The following is a 19,084-nucleotide window of genomic DNA, read 5'->3' on the forward strand; positions in this document are numbered from 1 at the left end:
ACTCCCATACCCCCAACCCTTTATTAAACTATTGAACGTGACGCTTTTGTGGTCCTCGTCGTGTTTGGTGTCTGACAAGCATTTTTTGTAGGCTAGACTTTTTTCTAGCTCACAAGTGCTTAATTGAATTGAATTGAAAGCCTTTATTGTCATTGTACCAGTACAATGAGATTTGGAGAGCAACTCTCTAGAAGTGCACACATTAATAACACATACATACATTGAATTGTTCTGATTACTCAAAGTTAAAAATACTCCAAATACGGGCCAGTAAAAAGAATATTCCAGCACCACATTAACAAGCCTCAAATCATGTTTCATTTTATTGTAACATGTTACATTAACATACACTCGTTTGAAATCAGCCAAAGTCGCATTTTTACGCGGGGGTCAATTTATTATGCTGCATGAATTTCCTTGCAAAATAATGCAGTGCTTGGATTTCATAACCCCCTGATTTTTGTTGCAAAAAGTCACAAATATCTTAGCAGTAAGTTGAAAAATAGATTTCTCCACACACATTAATTTAGTTGTGAAAAAATATATTTTTGATTTTGACAGGGCCAGCAAAGAAGGCCCTGATGGCCCTGACAGCCCACCAATGTATTTACATATTTACGACTAGTGGTTCTAGAAGTGATGACAGGAGCAAAGAAGGAAGTAAGGTGAACTTACACTCTTGAGTTAAGGAATATTTCATCAAAATGTCTAAAACAGACCAGTTATAAGGACTACCAAAACTTTTTAAAACACAATTTGTCAAGGGAGCCTGGGAATTATGGCACAGAATATGGAGATGACTGCAGCAACAGTCTAAATTAACTTTGAGTAATCACAACAATTCTGTCCACTGAAATTCTGGTACTTTTAGGTCCTGAATCAATTTAGACAAGACAGAATCTGACACAAACAACTCAATTTTTTCCAGTCAAGGTTCACTTGATCGGCCTGGGTTAGAATAGAATAAATGGGCACATGAATCAATATCTGAGTCAAATTCAGTTGTAAACACAGCTTTTCTGAATAAGACACTATCAAAAATCTCCCTTTGCTTTTTAATTATACAATTTTTTTTAGAAAGCAAGTGTAGATTCTTGCAGAGCAACACTGCCCTGTCACTCTTGACTGACACTATCTGCTTCTGTGTGAATGGAGAGGAATTCTTACTGAAGAGATGAGTATAAAAGCCCAGCTGTACAAATAAAAGGTTCAGATGAGCAGAATGGGAAATGACAGATAAACATGATTTTGGCAGCTTTATGGAAAGTAAATATTTTGTAATACACCAGTCATCTCTGAAGTGGGTATTTTAAGCAGTTTGTTTTCATTACATAATCCTTCTTCTACATGTATTGGAGGCTGCTCAGCAATGGAGAAACTGAGAGATGTGAAAATTCTCAGCCAAGAGTAAGTATAACCACTGGATTTTTTGTGTTAAAGTATTGCCTTGATTTAAAGGGTCAATTTACACAAATAAAAACAACAACATATTTTCTCACTTCTCCACAGCGGCCATGACAAGTCACAGCACTGCAAACTTAAGTACTGTAAAACTGCAACTGATAGCCTTTGTGTTGCTTCAGTCCCTGAACTCAAACTCGCATATTTGGGACAGGCATTTAGCTCCTTCACAAATAACTCTTGCCAGACAAAATGTGAAATACAATCAAATTGTTTATTTAAACCGGTATGAATATTACTTATTTAAAGATAAGGCCATTAATTAACATATCTATCATAATTTTTTCTATTTTTCTTATTGCCACTCTTCATTCTAACCCCAACCGGCCCGTCAGACACCGCCTACCAAGAGCCTGGGTCTGACCGAGGTTTCTGCCTAAAAGGAAGTTTTTCCTCACCACTGTCGCACTGTTGCTTGCTCTGGAGGAAACTACTAGAACTGTTGGGTCCTTGTAAATTCTGGAGTGTGGTCTATCTGTATAGTGTCTTGAGATAACTCTTGTTATGAATTGATACTATAAATAAAATTGAATTGAATTGAATTGAATTGAACTCACTCAATGTAGCTCTGAGAGACAGAGAGAGGGAGGCTGATACAGACAGAGAGAGTGACAGCAAGAGAGAGACCCTTGTCAAAAATAATGTTAGCCTAAAGCCACCTGCACATGATCTGTGATAAGAATGCTCTGCATCGCGTGCCACTTGCTGCACTCAAAGTTCAAATTACAGTATTTAATCTTTGCTCTGCTCTACGCCCTACCTCACGCTTTTGCACCCAAGGATTTTTGGCACACGGTATAGCTACACAACGACAACACCTCTATCCTGTTAAAACCCAACTGGCTGTCCGCCACAAACCTATTTAGCAAACTAAAAATAAAAGTGGGAAAAACTAAATAGTAAGAGAGATCCAACAACATGATGCAGGATGAAGAGAAATGATTGTTTCTTAAGATAATGTGCAGTCCGATTGATGAACAAAGTTTTGTAGATATCAATGGATTTCACATGACACCACTAGATTAGTTTTTACAAGCAAACTGTTTGCATTCTTTTGTGCAGTGGACCCTTAAAGGAATATAAATAATCAATGAATGGATTCATTTCATTTTTTAAATCATGATTTTTAATTTATCACCCTAAGGCGTAATTTCCACTGGCGACAGGAAACGCAAGCCATCATTGCCAAGGAGGAGCAGGACACAGAGAGTTTTATAATTTTAGGGTCATGGCCATTTGACCTTCGGTGTGGCAAAAAATATTGGGACAAAAAGGCCATCTTCCAGGGCACAATAACCAATTAATGATTTGGAACTTACAAATAAACAACTTTAATTTCTGATAAGAAAAAAGCATTAAACGAATTACTCACTTTTTTAATATCATACTTTAAATAACCTATTTTAACTGATATGGAATTTGTTAAATTTCAGAATTCAAACTGTTAGATACATAATTAAATTATTCTGCACAGGGAAACTCAAACATTTAACTGTAAGTAAACAAACAAAACAACTTTGAATGGGATGGGATTCAAAAATGCAGTGTGTGTTGTGTTAAAATATTTGTGTGTAGATCTGCGGTAAAAGCCATTAGTGTTTAGAAAGGGGTTTTCTTTGGGAATCTCTGTTGTTGTGTTTGTGGAGCAGTTTCAATGTTAGCAGAGCCCTGATAAAATCAAACTCCATCCAGAAAACAAGCATTTTAAAAATTGTTTGCGTCCCCTCTAGCTGACAGATTTGCCTTTAATCTGTTTATCTGTTTTCACAATTTAAAAAAGGCACAATCTGTACTTCAAGTCACACTAAAAGTGTCAGATATCGTAAGACTTTACATTCAAACATCCAAACACACAAACCAAATGCTGACCTCCAGATTTTGACAGTTGCAGAGGCACAGAGGCCTTGGTGACCGTAAGGTGTTCAATTATTTTCCATGGCCGTCATGAAATTCCTACCCTGGTGCACACACAAATAGTTTACTGAACGATGGAAACTTCTAATGAGCACGTATTGTGGCAAATTGTAAAAATAAAAAATGTAACTAGTCCACTTTAAACCGCAGCTAGTTTAATGTTAGACTCCGTATGATCATAAATCAGTTGACAGGGAGAAGCAGTAGCAGCACAATAATAGGAAGGTCATGTGGGGTCTCATTTAAAGAACTGTTTGTTGGATCCATCGTGTCGCTGAATCATTCCGAATCATGATGACTGAAAAAAAAAAAAAAATCAGATGCTCGGGAATTGCTGCAAATCCAATTATAATTCAGGCCTGTTCTCGCAGAATGTAGGTAAACCTGACTACACAGGCACTACAACACTAAGGTAAAGCTTTGATATATACTACTCCTGCAGGTATTTGATAAGATTTAACCTGAACTATATTATATCCAAACAAGTCTCAGTGATAAAGTGGAAGTTTGTAGTATCTATGTAAAACATTTAGTTGTAATCAGCCGGTTGCCCCCAGAGTTGCAAGGACTTGTATTTGGACCGGGATGGCACAGTATTGGCGCGTTGCTACTCTCTACTGGACCCAATACAGTACAAAGATCCAAGACCGTTGCTTTAGAGACTTTAAATCGCCATCGTGGAGCGTGCGCACGGGGGGGGGGGGGGAATTATGATTGTTAACACCTTGCCAAAAGCACAGCATCTACTATATCCCCCACCCACAGATAGTATTTGAAGACGAAAGTGTAGAAGGCAAACTCACTTTTCTTCATGCATGTTTTGTCACCAACAGTATTAAAGTTCGGACTGATAACAAGAACATTAAGCGTAACGATTGCGCAAAAGCTTAATGGCTGTTTTTTCAGACTTCAACATTTGATTATATATGCACAGACATGTATTTATTTACACTGTGTTCTGCAGTTATCTAATGGTAGAGTATTTGATGCTATCATGGAGTCTGGCCATCTCCTCCTCCTGTGCTCCGTAGAAGACAATGTGAGACAGTGCTGATTAAATATTATGAACGAATTTTGATGTAAGATTTGAGCTGATTTTTACAAGGTGTTTATGGAACTATTGTCACTAAGAACAAGTGTAAATAATACTGCTTGTTTTATCTTCATGATAATGTGGACGATGTGAAGAGAAAAAAACGTGCATTACTTGAAAATGTTAGGAGTAATCTTCCTTCCCACATTAACTTTCTGCAGTCTGACATCAGATCAACACCTCACTATCTGCGTTGCCAATTCCCAAGGTCTCCAAAATGTTTGTATGCATGGGTCAGAGTTTGCATTGAGGGCCGCACATTCTTCTATCAAGTTTGTTTATTATAAATCATAACCTTTGCATGGGACGCACATTTTCAGCCCGGTTTTGTGCATACGCCACCTGTATAATTGAGACCCCAGGTGATTTTGATTTTTTCATGATAAATGATCATTTGTGAATACAGTTTAAATATTATCAAATGAAATGTGCTTCTAAATGTTTTTCTTGTAGGAGCCAAGTTGTATAGGAATGTAGGGAGAGTAAACGTTACATCCTTATTGTCCCTTAGGGTTGAAATTTGTCAAGTTGATCAATCCCTGTCCTCTACCTGTTATAGATAGAAAATAAACCAGTTAGTACAGGGAACCACTTTTGCTATATTTCTTTGATGTCTCAAATGTATGCTCTAGTTGATTTTGTGTTTTGACCATTTGTTAACTAAACCCTGTCTCATTTACCATGCTTTGTGGGTATGACCTTTTTGACACAAAGCTTTAATGGCGAACATTTTTGACTTCACAAAATGTTTATCTCAAGTTTTGGTGATCAGCCCATATTTAATCAATAAGACATACTATATAAGACATATTTTTCTAATACCTAGTGCGTTTTTTTTCTGGCAGAATTTATCAACTTAATTATTTTGTGGATTTTGCATCACCATAGTCCCTACAAATGTATGTAGAAATGCAAAAATTGGAATTCAAATCGAAAACATTTTTCTGGCAGAGAACAGGCGGGGTTTTCACAACTCAAATATACACTGTATTGGAATCGAGTGGGAAATCTCAATCAGATATCTCATAACATAGGCTTATTAAAGTTATGAAAGGAATGTTACTACTTTTGTTCCATAACACTAATGTGACTTCAGTAATCTGCAGTGAAGTGCTGCATATGGCTGGCTATTAGGTCTAATGTATGGTGGTGGTTGCAGACAGGCTGTTTAAGTGCTGCACTTGACAGCAGTGACTCCTCCACTCAGAACCACAGCCTGAAAGACAACCGCAGGAGGCTGATTTCACTTCACTTCACCACACCAGCTGAGGGCCAACACTATGTACAAAAGGACCACAGAAGAGGGCTACGGTTTGCACAGACTGTTGACCTGGTGACAACTATAACGGTCCATGGAAACTTCTCAAATTGCTGCATTTATGTGTGCGGAACATGATGAAAGTGTGAACCCTGTATGCCTGAGAAAGCCTGTGAAGATGTGAAGGAATAACAAAAAGCTACCTGCCTGGGCAACGGCACTGATAAATGTTAGCAACAGTCTGCAATATATAGGGTCTAAGAAGTGTAAATGTGTGTTAATAGTGTGATATAATGAGAACATGACTTTTTAGTAAAGCACAAACTTTGACAAGCTGAGTTACATTAATAATACTCGTGTAAATGCCTTACTTTTCTTTGTTATTCTCATCTAAGATTCCATTTAACTTCTTTTCTGGTAGTATCTGCTGGAAGCTGTGCAGCAAACATGTATAGTACTAAAATCTCCAACACAGAATCATGGAAACTGTTGGGTAGGATGGGGACAGGGGTCAACTATCTCATTTTATTAAATAATTTTCTTATTCCAATATTGTTCTTGTAAATAAATTGATCCATAATTAAAGAGCAGGACTTTAGACATGGCCTTTAGTAGAAGAACCTTTAGAAGGCTATTCTCATGAACCATTCCTACACATTGCTACAAAAAGTAATGCTCTGTATGTATGTATTCCATGTATTTATAAATGTATGCGCCACATTGACTGCTGCTGTATAAGAGCGCTAAACAACGCACAGTGATGTGGTCGGGGTTAATGGATGGGTTTTAAAACACAGCGCTTTCTAGTTGTTAGTTAAGTTAGTTAATTAGTTAAGTTGAGCTTGAGCGGAGTTCTTGTTTCAGGGAAAAACAAACTTCCATCTGGGAAATGCATGGTTGTGTCCTGGGAGTACTACTTAAGAGGATAGGTGTTTTAATTTAAAACACAATCTTCATTGTAATCATAACTTTTGCTGTCACGGTGTACTGGTTACCTCTCCTGAAGCATCACCTTATTGTGGTGAAGAAGTTTGTGTCCAGAGCTGTCAACCGATTACCTTCTGGTAGAGAGTTTGGTTGTGACCTTCAGCACTAACTGGAACAGTTCGGAAGAGGATCAGCATCTCCGGATATGAGGCCATGGTTAACAGCAGGAATTAGTCCTTACCCCAAATGAAAGACCTTGGGTTCTTGTTTGCAAGTGAGGATTTCTCCTTCGCTTCGGCCCTTCTTTCTTTCCTAAATTTTTTTCTTCTTTCCTTCCATCCTCCCTTCCTACAATCCTTCCTGGCTTCCTTCCTTTTTTGCTTCCTATGTCCTTTCTTTCCTCACTTACATCTTTTTTTCCCTCCTTCCTTTACTTTATACCTTCCTACTTTTTTAATTCCTTTGTTCCTTCTTTCCTTTGCTTTCTTCCTTATTTCATTCCTTCTTTCCTTCAGAATCAGTTTCTACAGGGTAATTCTGATAGTTTTTTTTGGAATAAACATCTGAAATTGTGTTGGTATCAGACTACAAATACAAGAGATGAGTCCTTTTGACAGAGTCAGGCTTGCTGTTTCCCTCTGTTTATACTCTTTATGCAAAACTACAGCCTGAGGAAAAGACTTGCTAGAATAGTTTATACAGCCAGCAAAATAATTGGGAAACTTTCTGTCAAAAGACGAGATATAGCCATGGGAATCCAAACAAATAGTTATTGTGTTTTATTTTATTTAATATGGCGGGTTTGGGGAACCAAAAATGCAGCATTTTAATTTAATTGATTAACTATTATCACTCAGTATAAGCGCAAATAACACTGCTGGATTTATCCTGATATGTTAACGTGGATGGTATGGAGAGAAAAAATGTGAGAGGCATCACTACATGAAAATATTAAGAGTAATCATCATTCCCACATTTACTTTCTGCAGTCTGACAATAGTTCACCACCTCACCATCTGTGATGCCATTCCCCAAGTTACAGTTCTACAAAAAAAAGTAAGAACTGCGAGTGCTTTGGAAAACACTTGTTTTGTTTATTTGCATGTGCCATTCTGTGGCTTTTAAAAAAAATTCTGTTATACTTATTTTTGTAAAAACAAAAAAAACTAAAAAAATTTAAAAATTAAAAAATTAAACAAGAGAAAGAGAGGGCTAGATCAGGGTTTATTCATAACATTTTTGGGGCTGGAGCCGGGGACGCCCAGGCCTAATGACGCCTCTGGTGTACCTTCTAGAGCTGAGAATAGTTAGCCAAAACATAAAAAAGAAGGACTGCCTTGATGCACACACAGCAGATTGTTTAACAAAAAATTAAATGGTGGTAAATGTTAAATGTCTGTTGTGTTACAAGATACTCTGGGAAGGCTGCACCTCATACTAAACAGCGCTAGCTTATGATGACTTCGATACAATGAGCAGTTATTGCAGTCTCTCATTATGGAAACCAAGAGCATAGTGGGAAAGCATATTGTAATTTGTCATGTAATTAAAGCATATTTAATTAAAAAAAGTGATAGAGTCAGTGCTGTTGCTACTAAACAGACCTGGTCTGTGCTTTTATCTACGTCCTGTGAAACTCACCGGTGTTTGGCACGACCAGGCGTCCTCCAGGGTGGCCGATCACGCCGTTAATCCTCAGCTGCTCTTTTTCAGTGCTGAAGGGCCCATTGAGGGTGAGCAGGCCCTGCTTGTGTCTATCCGCGGTGCTGCTGTAGACCCGGCTCAGATCCCGCGGGAAGGTCTCTGCGGAGGTATTGGCGTGGAACTCTGCCTGCTCGGCCACACCTAGTGAAACCATAAAGGAGCTCTGAACTTTGACCTTGATGTCTGGCAGGGGGTCAAATAGCTCTTTGTCTGTGCTGTCCTGGAAGCAGATGGGTGTGCTGTATGTCCGTCCCATAGTTAAGTCAGGCCGCATCGAGGAGTTGAGAAGCAGGGGGTTGCCTACAGAGATGGAGAGATAGCACAGCCACACAGTAACCTTAAAGCCCTGTTCACATGGAACTCACATTATGTAGGGAACTACTTTAATACAGTAAATTACTCTTTCACAAAAAGCACACAGCAGATTTGAGATTAAAATCCCCTTTAATCTCAAGAAATAATACAAATTCCTGGATATCCTTAATTTAGTTTAAGGTTTAAGAGCCACATATTTGGTTTTCTTGCAGCTGACCAGTGAAGCTCCAATTAATGCAACATGTCCGGGCAGGCAACCACTGCATCAGAGGTAAGGGAGCACAACCTGGACAGAAGGTCCAGGGCTCAGAGCCATGGTCAGAGCATTAGATTTAATTACCAAGCACACACACAGCTTGATCTCTATCATCCATCTGCTAGAGTCAGCTCCTCTGGACAATGAGTCGTCTTCCTGAAGGACAGAAGGGAGGGCCAGGAGGGGTGTAGGTGACTGCTCTGTAAATGAGAGGAGCCAGTGTGGACCCAACAGACCGTGGAGGGGGGTCTAAATCTGTCGCCATTAAATGGGACGACGCTGCCAAACAGAGCAAGGAGCATGCTGCATCGATCTGGCAGACTCAGATGTGCAGTGCCCCTGGAAAGACGTGCCAAGATAACAGTGAAGTCATCGAGTCCTTGCTGCACAGCTGTTGCCTGGTGAGGGGTACAAGGCGGGAGGCTAATGTTGTTTTATTTTTAGGGAAATCATTAATTACCGGGGGCAAGATTTGTAATGAGCATTTTTGGATGTGTTGTTTTGCTTGTTCTTCAAAACTCTTCTTTGCTGTTGTTTTTGTCTTTCATACAGAATATTTGACACGTCACACTATGGAATATGACCAGAATTGCATTCAATAATTAGTAACTGCACTCCTATTCAAATTAAATTAGAGTGATTATAATCATTACCAATTTATATGTTTGGTTATTTTGGATTATTTTCTTAAATCATTAATCATCAAAACTGTTACACATTTTACTTCAGTTTCCCAAACATATCCACTTTACCATGATATCAAGCAGAGATAAGTATGCACCTTTACTTGACAAATTATTTAAATGCATAGTTGATTATCCAAATATTTGTCAATCATTTGTTGTTGATAACCAAATCCATTAATCTATTAATCATTTCAGACCTAACAGAAGGTATTGTATATAACTTTCATTTTGGTATCCACGAAATATACAGTATGTAATTAGTAATAATACTGTTGCCAGGTTTAATGCTCATGTTGCATGACTGCATCCGCATTACAAATGATACAAACAATAGGAAGATATAATAGGGAATTAAATGTTCAGATAGTTGCTAAAAGGATATTTGCCAGATAATACACACGTTGTGGAGCGAAGGAGGGTCTGGCGCCTGCACATAGCATTATGGGATGGGAGAAAAACATGCTCTGGATTATTCCGGAGCAATCCCAGAACTGGAAAATAACAAATATAGACTACTAAAAGGTTAATGTTCTATAAAAAAATGAAAGTTTTTGTTTTTAATTTCCAAACAGTTAACAGTGACAGCAAACCTACAGTCCACATATATTTCAGCTCATGGTCAGAGATTAAGCCAAGTGGGCATTACCCTTCTGCAACTGACATTCAAACACTGCTAAATCTTCTCCCCTCCGGTTGAGTGGAGAATGATCTGATTACCGTTAGAGTGTGCATCTTTAAGAATGGCGCCGGAGAAAATGGAGTGGCAATGGTTAGATGAAAGCAACTAATGAAATGTGCCTCAGGTTGTATACCTTGAGGGATAGGTTTGGAATTGGGCCTCAAATTAAAAATCACTCAGAAGGAGAAGTAATGGTCAGGTCCAAAGACTCATTAGGTACTCTGCCTTACAGCCGCTCCAGTAGCAGAGAGCCATCCAAACGCATTTAAGAACTTCTCTGAGAGCACGGTTCCCCAAACGGTACGTGTTTTTCCACAACGTGTTTTCATGAATTGTTTTTTATGAATTACAAGCATTAAATCATCACCAACACGGTCATGCAGCACATCATTAGAAAGCTTAAAGTCTTGTGATTCCATCAAGCCACAAAGGATAAGGTGACTTACAGCGGTTATAATCATGTTATGAAGTTAAGAAACACTGCACCGTTTCTGTCTAAATCGAGCGTGCATCCCTACCTTTGTCCTCGTGTCTTTATCCACAGCGGTGAAAGATATTCATAAACGATGATTTCCTAAATCGCAAACACTCCAAGGAATAAGAATATCCAAGCCTTGTAATCCATAATTATCTGGTCCCCTCACAATCTTGTAGTTTCTGGCCAAGTTTCGACGTTCAGAAATCTAGATAGTGCATCATTTCTCGGTTTCTATAGCTTGTAACTTTTTCCCTGTGCGGGCTAAAACGAAGGTCGACACACCATTACAATCTGTGGCTTCTGCAGATTGCAATGAACCTTGTTCCCAGCCAATAGCATCAGCCTATCAAGAGATACCCTCAAGCTAAGCCAATGATATTGCACAGTCGCCATTGGACCCACCTGGGAAAGATTGACAGTGGAGCCCACGAATTAGAAGATAAGGTCATAAAACTGGCATCCCTGTGTAGCCAATAAGAAGACGAGTTGATTGATATCAAACATGGCCAACAAAAACTATTCCTGTGATCTTTTACAGCTGTCTGAAGGCAAAAATATGGCCTTCTGATGGCATTTCAACATTTCATGAAATTATGATGACTTATTTCTATAAATCTATGTATGTACTTCTTTCAGACATATCTGTGAGTGATGTGGATGTGTTTTTGTATTTCAGAAGTTTTGTATTTAGCACTTTTTTGGCTTTTTTAGAAATAAGAAATAAGACAAACGCACAGACTTATCTGTAGAAATACATTCATATAAAATCCATTTTATAAGTCATTTTTTTCTAGATTTTTTCTGTTCTAAGTTTAGACATGTGGCTAGAGTACTGTTTTAGTATGTAGCCCATGTAATATGCTTACAGTAGTGCTTTTTATTAATTTTTCAGATGATTTACTTGGACGGAAATAGAAATTCTGTGTTCTAACCTCTGTAGCTCTGTGTCAGTAAGGCCTAGTGTCACACTGCCACTAGAAACAACAAGTTGAGAGTGTTAACTTCCCAATGAACTCAGGATCATCCCAGAGGGCCAAAGCATGTGGAAACTGCAGCACTTTTTTAAGGTTAAAAATTTAGGCGAGAAAATCATATATTTTCAAGTGGTTTTCAAGAGGTTTTAAGTATTTATGATTTTTTTTCTTCTTGTGATTATAACGCTTAAAATACTACTGATTCACAATAAATCGTCTTTTTTAAGTTTTAAAGGGTTTCCCTCCTAGAAGAATTATCTAATTTCCTGCTTTGTTTATGAAAAGATTGGTTGCATGTTAACAACGCAATCACGGCAGAAGTATGTTAATGTAAAATGCAGCAACAACTTTCTTCAAAGCCAACTGGGGCTGAGGAAGCGTACTACATTTTATGGGGAACCCCGGCCAGACTGATAGACAGGACGGAAAACAGAAAGGAGTGATTGTGGCCAGTGGAGGGCACAGCAGGCAGGCTGCTGGGAAAGCTGGCCTATTTAAATAGGATTGATGACCTGCTGAATGTAGACCCAGCCCCTAACATCCCCATGATTTTCTCACACCCTTCCAATGGCATGACGAAGGGTGGGGCTTGACCAACTCCCAGGCCTTGGGGGATCAGGGGGCCAAGTAAGGGCATGAGCAGGGCTTCTCATAGTGCTGTCACTGACGCAAGAATGGATCACCGTGGTGATTTCTATCACTTGTGCCAACCCAGAAAAGTCAGTGACAGTAATATGAATGCCTCCGGCGAGGCTGGACGGGACAGCTGCAGTCACATAACCAACTGAAGTTATTGCTGTGCACAACAAAAATTTAATTGATGTTCACTGTTCCATACACCTCACATTTATCCATCAGTGGTTTAGACCAGTGTAATCCGATGGAGGAGATTGGTTGCCTGACAGTCAAATGTGTGGTCCCCGGGGAGGGGCTGGAGCACTCTCTATCAGATTGATTATCTCCTGCTTCACAATAACAGAGAAGCAGGTCTGTCAAAATAGAAGGACGGGTCCTTTCACTGATTATAGAAGTATAAATCCTAAGCAGATAGCCAAGCTGCTAGATGCAAACAAATGCCATCAATCACCAGGGTGGCCCTGTCACAGAGGCCTTAGGTGATACTGACTTTTGGCCTTGTGGTTGTCGGCGCATGTCAGCGTGGAGTTGATAGCACTCTCTCTTACCTTGTCTGGTGGTCTTGAAGTTGAAAGACTGGAAACCCCCAGTGAGCGCAGAGGAGTCAATGACATCCACACCGTACTCACTGTGGTTCTTCCTGTACAGCATGATGGCTATTACGAGAATTGCCACGGCAATGATCCCGGCTCCCAGGCCAGAGTACAGGGCTACATCATTGGAGCTGTCCATTCCTGAAGCACACAAAACATACAAAAAAAGGAAAGCTTCTATAAATTCTTATATAAAAACAGTACTGAAATAATGGCCGTCTCAAAGAATATCCGGGTGTGTAGCCAGCACAAACCAACAAAGGCCCGTTGCTAATAAACGCTGGTTAAAGGAAACCTTTTCCTGTCTATCAACAGTTCACATGGTCAAATTTTGTATAATGTCCATTTCCACCCCATCAATTCAATACAATTGATCCTGCATACTTAATTCCAGTCAATTTTTCTTTGTTGTCCTCTCTGAACAATGATAAAGGGGAACTACACCAAACAGAACAAAGTCTGTTTACTGTTGGGGAGTGTATCTTTGCATATGAAAAATAAAGTTTTTGTGGCTCCAGGGGGAGCTTAGCAAAGTCTGATAAATTGCCATAGTGTCAGCTAAGACACCAAATGAAAAAAATCTGGGGATGTGATCTTTCCAGACCTCACGCTCCTCATCTCTGCTTTACATTAGCAATTCCATGCTTCATTAACTACTACTAGCATAACGCACCAAAAACTCAGACCAAACTGTTAATGGACGAGTTCCAATTTGGGTACTCTTGGTGCCAGGTTTTGACAAGGTGTGAACTAATCACTTGTTAATTCAAACATATCCGTGACAACAACAATGTTGTAATTTGTGCAATGCTAATTTGGCAGGTCTTCACTTTTCAGCCATCGTCATTAAAACTAAACACTTCCTGTTGTTTTCTCACATTAGAAGCCTGTCTAAAGAGGGAAGGCTGCAAGCTATTAAATGTGAAAATTAAGGGGGAAATGTTGCGTTTCATTCATGGTAACATAACCAACAACGTTGGTGGGGGAACAACTGACATGACTCTTGTAATTCTGATGGAATTAATGCTGTATTAATTTACATACATCATGCTAAATGTATCAAGGCAGCAGGTTAACATGGCGGAAGTTTTAAGTTTGCATTAACTGGGAAACATGAAAAGGTCAAATTTATGGAATGTGTGTGTTCTTCTGAGATTTCTCTAATAACAGAATCAGACTTTTTTCAACGTGAGTAGGGCTGCATTGTCAGAAAAGAGAAAAAGCTTTGTCAAGTGTTCCACATAAAAGTGCCTTGTTTTTGTTGTTTTAATAAAGACCCAGAAACATTGAGGAGGAGATAGAAGAAAAGCAGTGGAGACAATACTGTTATTGTGTAGACATTCAAGGTCAAACAGAGGCAAGAATTACAATGTGTTACTCTGGCCCCAGGATGGAAATGAAACAAGAAGAATGGAAATTGGTAAGATGAAGCAGACCATCTGTCTTATCTCTCTATGCTACATTATGCAACATTATTCTAAACGGTTACATATCGCATTCAAGCTGCTAACATGGAGGGTGATTAGCCTAACTGCTTTTAGACGCATTGGTCTATATCCAATAGCCATGATAGATATCCCACAGTGCAGACAGTTGGAGACCATGGTGTAGTCGGTGGTCACCAGTTGTTGCAGAGATCAATCAGAGGAAAATTTGTAGTGGAGTATTTCTGCCAGGGTGATCACTTGCCAGATACCAGCTTGATGCACTCCCCATTAAATCATTCAAGCTTTCCTTAAAGCCTGCGAAGAAAGCAGGAGGAACGACATTTACACTAATGTGGCAGGTTAATGAAAGCACTCACACTAACACCTGACAATCACTTAGCCAAGCATACAAACAGCAAGTGATTGAAAGGCTGTAATTTGCTCAAATGAGCTCGTTTGCAATGATTACAACCCATTAATCCTCCGCAACATAGCACATGTTCACTTGTCACAACCAATATATCTCCTGGCTGAAAGTAAAAGCACAGCTGTGATGTCACGCTTGTCCATGAAAGTCAGGCACTGCTTAATGAGCACTTGCTGGGTTTAAACATAAGTTGCTCAGGTCAAAGTGAATTAAATGGTGGTAATACTGGATGTTTCCACAGTAACGGCCAACCGTTATAAAGTCCTTTTTATATTTAATTATTCAGTCATCAGAATAATTTATAGGGACAAATTAAATAAATGATAGATATATGATAAATGAATCATTTAGATAAATGATTCTGATAAATGAATATTTTAAATATATAAATGGACTATCAACCATGTTATGAGCATTGGCGTTGCATAGTTTGTCCACCAGTGGGCACTCTAAAACATCCCTGTTGGCAACACTGATTTTTTTTTATATGTGTTTTGGTTCAAATGACTTTGTTTAAAATCTATGTTTTGTATTTTTATACATTTTATTTATCAGAACTTTAATATATTTTGATGTGCCTCTGTTCTGTTGTGACAATAAAACTCCTTATGATAATTCTGATTATTTTAGTGAGACTAATGTTAGGTAAATCTGTTTATATTTTGTAACGCGTTTCTGATTCATTTTTTTTTCTTCAAATATCCTGTATATCATCCAATATATCAGCATACCAGATTTTTAAATAACTAAATATTGGTATCGGCCTTAAAAATCCTTTATTGGTCGGGCTCTATTCATCGGTAAGTTGTGAGAGACTGTCATTCTTTTTTTTGCTAACTTTTAACTTTAAATATCATCTCTTTCCCCCAGAATTTCGGGCATTACATATGGCAGTCGTGGGGCCCAGAAGTTGAAGATGAAAGAAATCCATAGAGGACAACTCACTTTGAGGCTTAACATACTGCAGCAGCTTTCGATCTGCAAAGACAGAAAGATAGAGTAAGACAAAGAGGAGAGGAAAGTGGTGATTAAAGTTTGAGCAACGGTGAAGTCACTAAAAAGTGTGGTCTCAGATCCAACAGTATTGGGGAGCTTTCCTGCACACTGTGCTCATTGAAGATATATACAGTATCTGATAATGGCCAGGCAGGCATTATAACAGCCTTCATATCACCATAAATAAAGGTCGAGGGTTGCAAACTGCTCAAAGGCTTGACTCTTGTGAGCTAATAAGTAGTCCAAAAGACACTCTTGATTTATTTAAGAGGGATGAAGTCAGACACTTTTTTTAAAGACTTTCTCTAAATGTATATAAAACAATTTTTCCTCCATTTTGGGGAAACATTTTTTTAGGGAATTGATGTTATTTAATTTAGCTCCTTGTATTGGAGATGGTAAAACATAAATCTGTGCCTGACTATGATAAATAAATAATTAACAAACATATGTTTAAAGTTAACTAAGTTGATGTGGTTTCATGAGTTCCGTTTTGTGCAGTTATGCTTGTTGAAGTCCTCCTGGGGTTCTTTCTTTTAACTTTTGTCAACTTAAGGAAATCAACAAGGTAACTGCTTCCTGTCATTTACCTAATGCATGAATAAGTAATTTAAAATAATAATGATTACATTTAAAATGTGTAATATTTATTGATAACAGCTGCATAGTTGTCTACACACATATACATTGGGGTGGTGGATGAGTTAAACAATGCAGGACTTTCAACCTGGAGAACGGGAATCATGTCCCACATGTGATGATTCATTTCTCCGTTGTTCTTTTCCAAAAAACAACCGTCCTGCTGTTGTTGCGTGTCTCCTGCGTGTGGCGTTTAATTTTCCCATTTATTGCATCCCCTAGAGGCCGCGGATCGTGTCACAGCGTTTGACGTGTCTTTTCCCCATTCTTCTTTCGCTAAACCCAACCATTCCGTTGTTGTCACGCATCCACCTGTCAACGCCTCCATGTCCCGCGTGTGGTGTTTAATTTCCCCGTTGTTAAAAATGAGATAAACGTGTCCATGTACAATAAATTAAAAGTAATCTGACCATTTCACAAACTATATATATCATATGTATATTAGGGTTGGGCAAGTTAACAGACTGAATAAACTGATCAGGAAGGCTGGCTCCGTGATCGGCTGCAAACAGGACACTTTTGAAGCTGTGGTGAAGAGGAGGTCACTGAACAAACTGTTATCTATCATGGATAACCCCGTCCACCCTCTCCACCCCCCACCGGTCCAACAGAGGAGCAGCTTCTCTAAGAGGCTCCGACAGCTTAAATGCCGCACGGACCGCTTCAGAAAATCATTCATACCACATGCAATAACACTTTTAACATTTCATCTCTGGGTGGAAGATGAGACTTTGGACACCACACTACTACACTAATGCAACCGACACATTTGGTTTATTTACATTTACATGTAGCATACATGTTTACATTTTAGCGCATTTTAGCATATTCCCAGCTAACAATTTTTGGTTCCCAGAACGTTCTGGGAACGTTCGTTTTTGGTTGTGGGAACGTTCCCTAAAGGTTTTTTTTGGTTGCAATTTGGTTGTCTGTAAGTCAATTGGAAAGTTTTCTTAACGTTCCCGGAACGTTCGTTTTTGGTTACAGCGAACGTTCTCGGAACGTTCCCCTAACGTTCTCTAAAAGTTACAACCTTTAGAGAACGTTAGGCGAACGTTCCGAAAACGTTGCAACCTTTAGCGAACGTTAAGAGAACGTTCCCTTAACGTTGCAACCTTTAGAGAACGTTAGGGGAACGTTCCTTTAGCGTTGCAACCCTCAGCGAACGTTACGGAAAGTAGGAAAATTTAAGCAGTTGCAAATTTTTGCTCCCCCATCCTGTACATATTCAAATATATTTGTTCTTTTTACCTTATTCATATTATTATTTCATGTATATTGTATGTATGTATATTTTTCCTAGTATTTCATTTACATTTATATTTTGTGCTTTGTGACTGATTTTGCTGCTGTAACACAGGAATTTCCCATTTTTCTTGGGATCAATAAACATCTATCTATCTATCTATCTAACACGTTATTATCGTGTTAACTAATTAATTAATTAACGCCGTAATTAATTTTTTTTGCATGTCAACGCATTTTTTATTCTTTCTTTATTATTGTAAAAGTTTGTTGCTCACAGGCATTGTAAATACTGCAAAGTTTAATTTTCTTATCACTGGAGTACTTCCAGTCTGAAATATCACCTTGACAGTTGATACCAGCAAATCATTCGACACACACAGTGGCGCGAGGCTTTGGCAGGCTACGTTAGATGCAGCGTGTGGGTAAGAAATATAAACAAAGGCAAGAGAAGCTAACAAATCCCATAGAGAAGTGGACAGCAACACAGGATTGTAGAGGACATCGGTCTGAGAATCACATTATTGGCAGGTATGGGATTCATTCAAGACGCACCATCACAAGATGAATACACGAGTTGTGTAAAAAGGAGAGGACCGCAAAAGCAACAATGCTACAACATGCACCTGCTGTTGCTCTTACTAGGGACTACTGGGCTCACTGGTAACCATAATTATCTCAGAGTTACAGTGCATTATATTAATGAAAAGTGGGAGCTGCCTTCACATACTTTACTGGAATGAAAACAGAGGAGAGACATTATGCTGCAACATGCATGGGACACTTTATTAAAGTTGCACAGCAGTGGAATATGTCAAATAAAGTCACCGCAGTTAGCACAAATAGTATATTGCGCACGGTCTACAGCGTTCTGTCACAGTGTCTCTCCTTAACAGTGCGTCTGACAGTGTCCTTGCGAAGTGCAGAAAAGTTGTGGGGCACTCAAGTGCTGCAGAGTTAGAGCAACAACACAACACTGTGTACATAAGAAGGAGTTGCTTATGCAAGACGTTCTAACTAGATGGAATACAACTCTGGACATAATAGATACATAGTTTAAGTTGAGATGCACACTAAATATTATATTTAACTGCTACTTTATAAACAAAACGCTGGTAAGTTTTTGCAGAGCAAATGTTACGGCACTTTTGTTCATATGGCAGAACATTCAAAATAAAATTGCACTATCAACACTACTTTTGAATGAATTGTTTCATTTTGCAATTAATCGTGATTAATCAGGGAAATTATGCAATTAATCACTGCCCAGCTCTAATGTGTGTATACACATATACAGTACATACACTCACTGGCCACTTTATTAGGTACACCTGTCCAACTGCTCGTTAACACTTAATTTCTAAGCAGCCAATCAC

General features: G+C 38.8%; 1 protein-coding gene across 1 annotated transcript in view; it reads right to left on the minus strand.

Annotated features, from left to right (window-relative positions):
- The window catches only part of unc5db (unc-5 netrin receptor Db), a 156,839-nt gene that overhangs the window by 63,159 nt on the left and 74,596 nt on the right, over positions 1-19,084 (minus strand). Inside the window, 3 exon segments of the mRNA XM_034872213.1 lie at positions 8,295-8,657; positions 12,930-13,115; positions 15,774-15,806. Of these exon segments, the coding sequence (XP_034728104.1) occupies positions 8,295-8,657; positions 12,930-13,115; positions 15,774-15,806 (582 nt within the window).

This window comes from Etheostoma cragini, chromosome 5 (assembly GCF_013103735.1).
Source record: "Etheostoma cragini isolate CJK2018 chromosome 5, CSU_Ecrag_1.0, whole genome shotgun sequence".
In the NCBI taxonomy this organism is placed as follows: Eukaryota; Metazoa; Chordata; class Actinopteri; order Perciformes; family Percidae; genus Etheostoma; species Etheostoma cragini.